The sequence below is a fragment of the Pantherophis guttatus genome, chromosome 10 (genome assembly GCF_059756535.1).
Source record: "Pantherophis guttatus breed Tessera chromosome 10, ASM5975653v1, whole genome shotgun sequence".
In the NCBI taxonomy this organism is placed as follows: Eukaryota; Metazoa; Chordata; class Lepidosauria; order Squamata; family Colubridae; genus Pantherophis; species Pantherophis guttatus.
The window spans coordinates 27553633-27566246 of record NC_142072.1 but is presented as its reverse complement, the minus strand read 5'-3'; the positions used below and the strand labels follow the sequence as shown (position 1 = coordinate 27566246).

General features: G+C 47.4%; 1 protein-coding gene and 1 long non-coding RNA gene across 4 annotated transcripts in view; one reads left to right on the top strand and one right to left on the bottom strand.

Moving 5' to 3' along the window:
- Positions 1-2426, top strand: part of LOC148112435 (CYFIP-related Rac1 interactor A-like) — a 28989-nt gene extending 26563 nt beyond the window's left edge. For all 3 annotated transcript variants that reach the window (XM_087876744.1, XM_087876743.1, XM_087876745.1), the window contains 2 exons: positions 246-316; positions 1744-2426. In XM_087876744.1, the coding sequence (XP_087732870.1) occupies positions 246-316; positions 1744-1807 (135 nt within the window). In that variant the 3' untranslated portion in view covers positions 1808-2426. The remainder of the gene's footprint in view (positions 1-245; positions 317-1743) is intronic.
- A 1080-nt stretch (positions 2427-3506) lies between these two features.
- On the bottom strand, positions 3507-7019 carry LOC148112434 (uncharacterized). The gene is made up of 2 exons (XR_015729509.1): positions 6633-7019; positions 3507-5858 (listed from the first exon to the last, which is right to left on the bottom strand). It is a non-coding gene; the product is annotated as an uncharacterized LOC148112434 (long non-coding RNA).
- Between the last annotated feature and the right edge of the window lie 5595 nt (positions 7020-12614).

Here is a 12614-nt window from a genome sequence, read left to right as displayed (position 1 = left end):
GGAATGCAACAGAAAGTTTTGCAGAAATCTCCCTGGCAAGGAAAGAATTTGCATTCCAGCTTAAACTTGCTGTTACCCATCTTGCTGCATACCCTTCATTCACAGTCAGAGCCCTTAGGGACAGAAGGAGCCTCTTGGGTGAAAATTCAGGAGCTAAAGTTGGCAGACCTGATTGTGCCTTTCCAGCCTTTTCTCCTCTCTTCAAAACGAAAGTCCTTCCTTCCTTCCTTCCTCTTTCCCTCTAGATGAAAGGATGCATCAAGGTTTTGAAGGAGCAGCCCTCCAACAGCACAGAAGGCCTTCTCAATGCTCTGAGGTACGGCAGCTCCAAAGGCCCAGGGTGGCTCTTGACCAGGCACTTCGGGTGCTGGAACTACAGAGGGTCAGCCATTGCCCTTCTGGGAAGCTTCATGAGAATCGCAAGGGAGAACTTTCACAGAATGAAGTTGGGAAGAAGAGACAGGCAGAGATGGCTGGCCGGGAGGCGTTAATTGTACTGTCCATCTGATTATGTCGATAACTATTTGTGTTTTGCCCAAATACAAACAAATATTCCCATTTTTCAGACCAGGAAATGGAGCTTAGGATAAGTGTTCTCCCCACTCCATCCAGTGGATGCTTTGGCACCACAAATGATTTACAGTTTGCAGTTCAAGAGGACTCTGTTGGCAGTATAAGGCCATTTGCTTCTCCTCACTTCTATCACTTGGCTTGTTTGTACAAGTAGTCTTCAACTTATGACCACAATTGAGCCCAAATTTTTGTTGTTAAGCAAAACACTTTTTAAGTTAATTTTGCCCCATTTTGTGACCTTTCTTGCCACAATTGTTAAATGAGCACTGCAGTTGTTAAATTGCTAATATGGTTACCAGTTCTGGCTTCCCCATTGACTTTGCTTGTCAGAAGATCGCAAATGGGGATCAAACGTCCCTGGAACACTGCAACCGTCATAAAAAGGAGTCAGTTGCCAAGGAACAGAATTTTGATCACCTGATCACTGGGGTACTACAAAGGTCGTAAATGTAAAAAACAGTCATAAGTCACTTTTTTTCAGTGCCATTGTAACTTCAAATGGTCACTAAATGAACTGTCGTAAGTTGAGGACTACCAGTAAAGTCTATCAGAAAATCTTATGTTCACACAGCATCCTTAACTGAGTGACTGAAATGCTTCTTTTGCACAATGCACTGAACCAGAAACAAACTAAAGAGGTCAGTGAGGTGTGAATGCAGCCCATGTTGTGCCTGTAAGGTGAGAGGTTGGTGGTGGGTAGGCTAAGTGCAAGGCCGGCAGGAAGGGCAAGTGGGCGGAAATGCAGTTATGTGCTGATGGATTCCACCAGGAAGAAATTAGGGTCCAGTGATCAGGAAGTGGGCAGAAAGGGATTTTCTGCACTCTTCACACACAGCCACTGTCTGTCCAGTTTTGCACTCAGGGAACATGGCCTTAAGGGACACTTCTCTTCCACCCTGGTCCTGTTCTGGAGCTTACCTTTTTTCCCCTGGCTGTCTCTCTACATCACACACACAGACACACACACACACACACACACACACACACCTCTGCTAGCTTATTCCCGATTACCTTTCTTCCAGGGCTTTCCTGTTCATGTGCGAAGGGCCATCTGTCCATCCTTTGCCCACTGGGGGCCAAGAGGCTTTGGAGCTTCATACATGTCCCTCCCTCTTTCCCACCTCCACAAGGATGGCTGTGCTTATCCTCCCTTTGCCTTGTTCCTCCTAGGTACACCACCCGGCACCTCAATGATGACACCACTTCTAAGCAGATCCGGGCTTTGCTGCAATGAAACTTCCTGGAACAGCCATTCACCAGAGACACATGCAAGAAACCTCCGGCAGAAATTTTAATGTTGAAATGTTGCTATAAATAGTCATCATATCCCTCATTTTGTAAAAAAAAGAAAAAAGTTAAAGAAGAGCAGGTGAGATTGTCAATGAATATATATTATATAGAGAGAGACAGAACCGCAATAGATATTCCAGCTCCAAGATGACCCCTGTTGAATGCTGGCCAAAGCGCAGGGACTAGTCCCTTGTCTCAAGTGGCTGTGCTGCTTCCAGCCCCATCCATGCTGGGGTCACCAGGTCCCCTGCATGTCATACCTTTGGAGCGTGGAGGAAGATTTCTTCCGAGCCTTTCTGGGATCATAAGATGGATCTACAAGCAAGCCCAGATGCCAGGAAAGTGAGAAGGAAGGATGGCTGCTCTCTTACCCGAGATGTAAATAACACATCTGGAAAAGCTTGATTGAATGAATGGGCATGAGCACCATCATTAAGCCTTCAATTCTGATTCCATTCTTAGTGGCTCAGTCACACCTTTTAGATTTTTAATATGAACAACTGCAACCATCCACCTATTATTTTGAACATTTTTGTGTCAAAATAAAAAGAAAAGTTAATGTGTGAGAGATCACAGCATGATTTTCTACTTTGCTTTAATCAGCGATGTCTGTGCTTGTCAACATTGGTTGGGTCTGTTGCCCCGAATATGGCTTCCACCATTAAGCTGCTTTCTTGCATATACCAGAGGCTGCCCCAGTTAGGATCAATTTTTAGGTCACTTTGCCACCAGTCTTTGCTCCTTGTAAGGCTGAGGAAAGGAGCTCCAGGTCAAAGAGAGAGCAAGGAGGCATTTTAGTTAAGACCTTACATTCCACTCAGGGAAAACCAGCTTGGCAAGTGAAAGGATTCTAGGAAGAGAGAGGGAGGGAGGGAGAGAGAGAGAGATCCTCTTCAAAGATCTTTGGCCCCTTCCCATCAGTACAGAAGGGTGGCATTGATCCAAGACTGGCACCACCGTTGCACGTCCTTATTGTGCTGAGGGTTCTGGCAATTTTCACCCCTTAATAATTCCTCTGCTCCAGAAGAATCACCATGAAGCTTTGCAGCATTTCCCCTGACACTGCAAGGTGCAGCGCTTCCATTGGTGGCTTCTGGGTTTGGAGTTCAGGTTATTCTTAGCATCGTTTGCTGACTCAGCTTGTTCTGAGCTTGTATTTTCAGGATCCCACCCATACCAGTTCAGCCTCCCCTTCTGTACTCCCTGTCCCTTTTTCCATCTTCTTTGTGTCTTTCACAAGCTCTCTGTGGTGCCACATTGCCTTCCAATTTTCCTCTTACCTGGAACTGTGTAATTGTGCTTTTAGTATCTCCTTTAGGATCTCCCACTCACTTGAGCTCCAATTCCGATTAGCATCTCCTTCCACAGAAGCTTACTCATCCTTTCCCTAAGTTCATTAAAATCTACTTTTCCAAAATTAAACTTGCAATTTCCCTCAGGTTTAGTTATCTTTAAAATAAGCAATCTCATTAATTACACACTCACATTCCCAAATATCACTGCTATGTCCACATGTTGGCTTTTAAACTTGCCCTTCACCATGATACAAGCAATCCCAGAAACAACTACCTTCTCCTCTTCCTCATGTTTTTTATGTAGTTGTCTTCATTTCGCTGCTGACCCATATCTAAGATGCCTTAAATATATGATGCCTTTTTATTAATTTCACTAATCTAGGCAAGGTGGCTTACAGCCAGATAAAAACAACACAATAAAACATAATATTGACAATAAAATTGACTTTAAAATTAATAAAGGTGGCAAAGAAGGGAGTAAGGTGCACACAGGGAGGAGGTGGGGTCTTTGCCCATTAACCATGGGTTAAAAACCCATGGGTTTTAATTTTTGGGAAGCCGATTCGATTTAATTCTGCTTTTAAATTATTTTAAATTTTATATTGTGTGTATTTTAATTTTGGCTGTTCACCGCCCTGAGTCCTTCGGGAGAAGGGCAGTATACAAATTTAAATAATAAATAAATAAATAAATAAACCACCTCCAGAACAATGTGCCACCATTGGAGCCCAGAGCCAGGTCTTCGGACCCTTCCAGAGGCCAGGAGGGTGGGGGCTGATCTCACCTTGAGAGGCACAATATTCCAGAGGGCAGAAGCCACAGTAGAAAAGGCCCTTCTCCTGCATGCCCTTTGCCCAGTGCAGACCAATCCAATTGGGTTGATATGGTTCCTCAGATAGCCTGGGCCCATGCTTTTCGGTCTTAAACTTGTGTTTTTCTCCCTTAAATAGCCCGTGAGCCATCAGCTAATGTTCTTCACTGAGCATTTGTTCAGCGTTGCAGTCAGGTTGGACATGTAGGGGTGAAATTGGATCATGGCGCCCATTGGCCTTCAGCAAAGGTTGCCATGCTTCTCTTCCCCCTAGTTCCCGGGCATTATCTTTAGGCAGCTGAGAAGGTGGTTCCTTCAAGCGGACTTGTCCCCCTGCAGCTGTCCGATCTCTTGAACTGATCCAGAGGTCCGAGAGCCAGTTGACCAGTGGTGGCACGGCAAGTGGGAGAACAACGTCCTCCGTGCCTGTCAGCTGCTGTCTGGATGGCTTTTGCACTTCCAAGAACATCGCCATGTTCAGAAGCAGCCCAAACAAAGTAAAACAGCTGATGGCTGCGATGGGGAGTAAGACTCCAGTATGAAAAGACAACCGGCTCCTACAATTTCCACCACACCTGTCAGCTACGGTTTGGGCTGCCAGGTATCTGGATGGATCAGGATCAGAGGAATTGCATGCAAAGAGCTGCTCTCTGTCTTCATCCAGAAAAGCTGGACCTCAGGCTGGGAGACGGGACAGTTAGGATGGGGGAGAGAAGAAGCCTGCAGGTCTCGGCTTCTGCCAAAGCCATCCCCAATCAAAAGAACGCTGTGCACATGGAGGGTTCTTCCTTCCTGCTGGCGACATTTGGAAGGTGGAGGAAGGGCATGGGAAATGTGGGAAACCAGAACAGGTGTGGGGGGGGTGTTCGCAAGGGAGACAGCAAACTGTTGCTGGTTCCAGACAAATGGAGGGCATTTTAGCTGAATCACGGGGAGAGGCCTAATGAGCCAATTGTCCTCAGCCTCTCTCCTGAGGAGAAAATTGTTAGGATGACACACAAGAGTTCCCTGCTAGGACCATGATTGGCGCAGTCAGGCTCCCAGCAAAGGTTGGGGTGTTTAAAGTGCTCCACTCTTTTGAATTGATGTCTCGTTGAAAGATCTGCAACTTCTTCCACCTCTTGGCTGCCTCTTTGATATCAGCCTCAACAGCAATGCTACTTTTATTCCTTCTTCCCCGTTTTTTAAAAAAGCTCAGATGCAACCATCAGCACCACCACTGAACTCCTTCCCTTGGACTCTGTGAATCCGTATTCTTGATTTTGTTGCTGAGCGGTTTAGTAGGTCCCAGTCTTTCTTGCAGTGGGCTAGTCCTTGCACTTACTTGGGTTGCCAACCCACTCAGAGGGTCACCTGAAAGCCCTCTTGACTGAACTCACCCCAATGACGTTTTCTTCACAGCCTCTGGGAGATCCAGCTGGGCAAAACGGACTGCAAAGCCTGCACCGCCGCCTAAGTTGCCACTCCTGGCCTGGCTGCTAGGTGGCTCTGAAGGTCCACGAACGCTCTCCTAAAGGCTCCCGGTAGAGCTTGCAAGGGACAGCAGAAGAATTCAGGGCATCTCCAACAGAGAGAAAGTGCACTGAGGACAATTTCAAACGAAACCACATCGACTCCACTGCATTACTGGAGCTTAGCTTGGCGGTTTCTAAAACTCAAGGAGTCTCTCGGGGCTCATTCACCTTTATGTGTTCTTCTGAGAGTTTTATTTTGCAGATGTTCCTTATATCCTGGTAGACTATTCTTGGTGGTCTCGTGCTGAAGACAATCCATAACTTCACGTTAGTGTCAAAACCGCCAAAATGATCACCGAACAACCTCAAGGCCACTTCCTTGGATAACAGCAATGCTGTGTGGACGGCTGCCTTTGTGTGCCAAAAATAATCATTCTGAAAAAAATGTAGCACCCAAGTACCCCAGTTAGGCTATTAGCATAGGTTTAACTGGTAAACTGGGTTTCATACGTGTGAAAAGCCCCTAAGGGCACCCTCTTGATTTAGACTATAAGCTACTTTTGAACTTCTGCTTATGTCACACACTTTATTAAGGCAGTTGCTGTTTACATTCAAGACTCATGTAAGCACAAATGGCCCTCTGGAAGATAGGCCCATCCCCATTCCCAGTTCCAACCAGAGCTCCCATAGCTGTCTCACTCTTAAAGACACTCCTGGAGGGACTGTCCAAAAGAGCCTCCGGCCAGTGCAAGAAGTCTGGGTCCCACCATCTGAGAATAAGGTCACAACAGCCTTTCCTGAAATAAGACGAAGCCCCTGAGCTTTTGAGGCCAATCCCAGGGTCATCGGAAGGGCACCTGGAAGGGCTCAACCTCTTCAGGTTCCTAAATATGGCTTTGGAAGCCACAGATCTAAGCTTAGAGCCACACGGACGTGTCTCTTTAGGAATTCCAAGGGAGCGGAAGGGCTGCCATTGCGCCTGAACCCTCCTTCTCAAAGCTCATTGGAGGCTCTCTGGTGAGGTCTTTCATTGCCTCTTCGCCCCATTCTGAGTCAGCACACTCTCCCCCCAGGCCAGCCCTGGCAGCTGTTTCTCTAACTGTCACTTTTCAGGCCAAAGGTCCACATTCCCCGAGGTATCTTCCCAGGGTGTGCAAACAAAGACCTTTGCCGCCAAACCTCCAAGGCTTTCCCGCGGTGGAGACTCACCTGCCCTGAACTCTCCCTTTGACTTCCCTTGGAGCGGCGCTGCTGGCATGAAACGTCTGAGCAAAAATGTACCAGGATCAGGGAACGCCTTTGTGCGGCACCAGATCTGAATGGGTGAGCAGCCAGGTTTTTCAGCTCTTAAATCTGGACTTCAAATGTTCCAAAGGTGCTTTTTCAAGAGGCAACTGGACTTTGTTTTTCTTTGAAGACGTTTCACTTCTAATCCAAGCTTCTTCAGCTCTGACTGGATGGTGGGGAATGGAAGGATTTATATTCCATGCAAACAGCTGGTCATTTGCATCCTTAGAGGGTCGTTGAAGCACTTGGAGGTTTATTTGTGTCCTCAGGGTCACCTGAGTGGTGCTCCTGGTTCTGTAGTCTGCGATTTTTCTGGAAATCCGTTCCTACTCCTTCACCATTCAAAAGTAAAGTCTTACACTTAGGCAAGAAAAACCAAAAGTACACATATCGACTGGGTGAAAGCAGGCTTAATAAGCAGTAACTATGAGAGGGATCTTGCAGTCCTAGTGGACAACCAATTAAATGTGAGCCAGCAGAGTGCGGCAACAGCCAAAAAAGCCAATGCAATCCTACATTGCATTAACAGAGGGATACAATCAAGGGGGTACTAATACCACTCTATAAAGCCTTAGTAAGACCACACCTAGAGTACTGCATCCAGTTTTGGTCACCACCCTATAAAAAAGATGTTGAGACTCTAGAAAAAGTGCAGAGAAGAGCAACCAGGATTAGGGGACTGGAGACTAAAACATATGAAGAACGGTTACAGGAACTGGGCCTGGCTGGTCTAGTGAAGAGAAGGACCAGGGGAGACAGGATAGCAGCTTCCTATATTTGAGGGGCTACCACAGAGAGGAGGGGGTCAAGCTATTTTCTAAAGCACCTGAAGGCCAGATAAGGAATAATGGATGGAAACTGAACAAGGAGAGATTCAACTTAGAAATAAAAAGAAATTTTCTGACAGTAAAAACAATCAACCAATGGAACAGAAGTTGCCTTCGGAAGTTGTGGGAGCTTCATCACTGGAGGCTTTTAAGAAGAGATTGGACTGCCATCAGAAATGATGTAGGGTCTGCTTGGGCCGGGGGTTAAACTAGATGACCTACAAGGTTCCTTCCAACTCTGTTAATCTGTATCTGTATCCCAAATTGTATAGCTAAATGTCTGTAGAGATTCTCAGTCATCCAGGTCCTGGTTGTCCCAAAGGTGCTTTTTCAGGAGGCAACTGAACTTCCTTCTTTTTTCTTTTGAAGACATTTCGCTTCTCATCCAAGAATCTTCTTCAGCTCTGACTGGATGGTGGGGAAAGGAAGGATTTATTATCCTTGCAAACAGCTGGTCATTTGCATCCTTTGAGAAAGCCATTGAGGCCAACTGGGGGCTTGTCTGTGTCCTCAGGGTCACCTGAGTGGTGCAAATGGGTGTGGAGCCTTCTTGGAACTGCTGAAAGGACTGCGTTGTGGAGCTGTGCTTTTTGCAGGATGTTTTCTGCCCCGTGTCCCTTCCCTGTTGAAGACAGGAGCAGGCTGTGGGGAGGAGTCTGTGCTGTCTGCATCTCAAACTGAAGCACAAATAGTTCCTGTGGTCTGCAATCTCCCACACCATTTGAAGGGTCTTCATCCCAAAGGGCATAGCTAAGGGTCTGGGGAGATTCTCAGCCATCCAGGTCATGGGGTAGTTTGTGAATTGTCCAATGCTTGGGAGTCTCTTTCCCCAAGGACACAGACGTATGGGGAGCAATACCCTTCTCTCCTTATTTACTCAGATACTGAGGGAGGCTGGATTAGAAAAAGGGGAGCATGATTTAAAACTACTCACTGAATTGGGACTGGGAACTCTGCCGCGAAGCAACGCAGTCATAAAGCACAAATTCACACGACTGCACCAAGTTATGACGGCAGTTTCAGAGCTCCCAGTTGCCGTCTCTAAGCAAATACCCTGCAGTTACAGCATTCTGAAGATATGGGACTCCTGTTGGGAGTCTTTGCCCTCACAAGCTGGGAGTGAAGGTTGCAATTTCATCTCTCTCTCTCTCCTTCCCTCATCATCTATCTACCGTATTTTTCGGAGTATAAGATGCAATTTTTTTACCCCTAAGAGAGGGTGAAAATTTGGGGGCGTCTTATACAATGAATGTAGCCCCCCCCACCCTTCGACCTCTGCGCGTCCTCTCAAACAGCCTCTCAAGCAGATTTTTTTTTCTTGATTTTCCTCCCCCCAAAATAAGGTGCGTTTTATACTTCTGAGGGTCTTATGCTCTGAAAAATATGGTATCTATCATCTATCTACAGTATATCTGTCTCTCTGTATCATCTCTCTCTCTCTCATCTATCTATATCTACATATATCTATCTCGTATGCTGCTCATCTCACCAGAGGCAATTCTAGGCAGCTTACAGATATTGAATTAAAATGTAGTATAAAACATTAAAACAATAAATAAGGGGGAGGGAGCGAAGTGCACAAATGGCAATAACTGCTATTACAAGAAATGGTCATAAGTCTCATTTGGTGCTGTTGTAATTTTGAACAGTTGCTGAACACGTGGTCACTGAATGAGGACTTACTATGTAAGGCATGCTATGCTGGTAACACTAATAGCTGAAACTGCAAAGGATCTGCAAGCTCCAGTAATAAAAGTTAAGGAAAAAAAAACCCCCAAAACAAACGGGTCAGAAGGCCAAACTAACAGCCACAGCTGGAACAACCTGCCTTAGGACTGAAAGTGAAGATACTGAAGTGGCAGATGTCTCCTGCCTTCTAGGATCAGCCTCCCACTGTAAAGGAACAGGCAGCCAAAAGATACCGCACAGGCCAGGTCTTGTTAAACCAGCCATCGAAGCCTTGGAAAAGAGATTTCAGGGCTGTTAGGTGTCTATCCCTACAAAGATCAGCAGTGGCAGCAGCAGTCTGGGTCTGGTCCAGGAAAAGGGGGTGAGTGACAGGTGCCCCTGCCACTCCTTTGAGCAGGTGGCCAAGCATCTGCTGCCCAGACAGGAATGCAAAACCTCTCTCCTTAAGGCCATCAGTGCACCAAGCCTGGCCTTGGAGAAGCCGCTGCAGTTCAGTGCTGGGCTTACAGCTGACACTTCACGTATGCCACGTGTCAGGCCGCACCTTTCCAAGTGGAGAGTCTCAGCCCTACCAACGCCTCCCAGCCAGGAGGGTCTGAGGCCTCCCACAAAAGTTCAGAAGGAGGTTGCCTCGGGGCGTTGGGGAAAGCCCAAGCAGAGCAGCCCTGCCAGGGCCCCAGCAGCCCTTGCCCTCCCTGTTTCTTCCATCCCTGGATTTCAACCTATTTCAAGGGCAACCTTTTTCTCCCTCACCTTAGTGCAGGGATGGGCAGCTATGGTTGGCTCAGGAATTCCAGGAGTTGGAAGTCCACAGGTTGTAAAGGGGCCATAGTTGCCCACCTCTGCCTTTGTGTCTCCGTGAGGACCAGGGTTAGGTCAGGGCATCGTATGCTGTGTGGGGCCAGGAAATGTGGTAGCCTTTGACATTCTCTTGGGACCACATATACATCAAGAATCGCTGCAGACTGGGAGACTCTCCACCAACTGCCATCCCACTCCACCCCCGACAAAACATGCTTTTGAAATTCAGTGGCAAACTGTTGAACAAAACATGGTGCAATTTCCTGCCCATCTTGGTGGGAAACCAAAACCAGAGTGCCAAAAATGGCACAGAAGCAATTAGAGAAGTTGAACAGGTTCAAATGGCTTCCAGTTCAAAGTGCTTGAGGTGCCTTTAAAGGCCCACATGGCTTAGGACTTTGGTATCTACAGTAGTGTGTCTCTACCTCAACAATGGTATGAGAGTAACAAGAGTTGGAAGGGACCTTGGAGGTCTTCTAGTCTGACCCCTTGCTCAAATAGGAGACAAGCGGTTGTCCAATCTCTTCTTAAAAACTTTTAGATGCATTGGCTGGGAATTCTGGGAGTTGAGGTCCACACATCTCAACACTGTACCAGTCCAGAGGACCACCTGCTCCCGGTGATTTTCAGGTGTCCAGAAGGTTGGGAAGGGCAGTCCAAGTCTCTGCTCTTAGGAATGGCCACCTTCAGAGGCCCCCGAGTTGAGCCTGCTTAGTCGCAGCCTCTTCTCTTTGGCACAACTGAACTTCCAAGCTCAGATGAACTCCCCACCCTGTGGAGCTTCCAGAAAGTAGTTCAAAGCTTTTAAAGTCAGTCCTGAAAGTGAAGACAGTCTGAGCAGCAGGACCCTTTTTGGAGGGTGAGTGCTAATAAAAGTTATTTTTTAAAAATAAAGGCTGAATGTTGATGTCCGAGTGTTCCTTGGATGCTGGAGCTTTATGGTTATTTTGTTCTATTGATTTGCTTTCTTGCTGAACACTCCCAGACTTCCCCAAATGTCAGCTCTTCTTCCTCAGGTCAGTTTTCCTCCCCCTGTAATGACTCAGCTCCACCCCACGTTTTAGGGCTAGGGCTAGGGAAGAGACCAGCCACCTTCTGGCTGAGGCCACATACCCTCACGCATGCTGCATGGCCCTCACTTGCTTCCCAGGTTCACGAGAATCTCTTCCCTTTTTCCCACCGGGCCTCTTGTTTACTCTGGTTTGTGCCAGGGGTGGGGTGGGGGGGAGCGATGTTGAGGAGGAGGGAGTTGAGGGCTCACTTCTCTTCCGGCTTTGCACAACCCTGGTGTCAGCAATCACAGCAGCTGCAGAGTTTTGCAATCCATCCCTGGAGGGACTGCTCCAGGGTCCCCCAGATGTATATGGCAGCTCGGGGGTCACTTCTTCAGGAATCAACCAGAACAACCGTAGCACATCATCCAAGTTCCAGTTCCAGACTGGGCCAACAATGGCTGTGGCCAGAGGGCTTCTTCCCCTGCAGGTCCCCATCCAGCCCCTCCCCCACCTCTTCTGGGTTTGGGGTTCTGCTTTCCATCTGCAGAGTCAACTTGCTCTTTTCCTTTGGCACGCACCCCTCCCCAGCTACTTCCTATTTGCAGATAGATTGCGACACTTGAGTCTCCCTTTTCTTCAGTTATAACAGGTTTTCCCTCCCTCCTCTTAATGTTTGGAATGAAACTACTGGAGAGACAGAGACAGAGAGAGAGAGACAGAGAGAGAGGGGGGGGAAGGAAGGAAGGAAGGAAGGAAGGAAGGAAGGAAGGAAGGAAGGAAGGAAGGAAGGAAGGAAGGAAGGAAGGAAAGAAAGAAAGAAAGAAAGAAAGAAAGAAAGAAAGAAAGAAAGAAAGAAAGAAAGAAAGAAAGAAAGAAAGAAAGAAAGAAAGAAAGAAAAGGGAGGGCAGGCTGTTCTGTATTCTACGCCTGCCCATAAGAGTGCAGGATGGGAAAGCTTCCTCTTGCATGCATAAGAAGGCAAGTTCTCAGGACCAAACCTCCGGAGCTGTCCTTGAGGGCCTCTCCACCTTTCCTACCCAGGAAAGAGCTGCTACTTTACTTCCAACAAATGACAATTATATGATCCTGTGATTTTCTCCAAGGTGTTTTGCCTGAACAACAGCAGTTTCCTGCTTGACCAGTGGGTTGGACTAGACGACCTCCAAAGCCCCTTCCAACCCTGATATTGTTATTTGTTACTCACGTGAGTCAAAAGCAGGGGGGTCCATGACTGTGCAATTGAAACCCCCCCCCCATTAATTATTTTGCAATACCTCCCAAAAAGGGGTAGGGTTTTAGTTGTGTAGTTACAACTCCCGTCTTGCCTTCTTGACCTCTCTGCAGGCAACCCTGTCCAGGGAAGCTGATCCTGGGGTCAATGCATCAATGCAACCTACTTTGAAAGCAGCAGCCGATGCTCTTTCTAGGCCAAGAAGTCCCACCTGCTAAGGAGGCAACCCCACCTGAGCCTCAGGGGCACCTCAAAGGGCCCTCTCCTCTCCAAGGGACACTGGTCTTAGAAGCAGCCCGACTCTTCTTAGGAGCAGCATCTCCCAAGCAGCTTCTGAGAGAGCTTTCAGCCCCAACTGAGC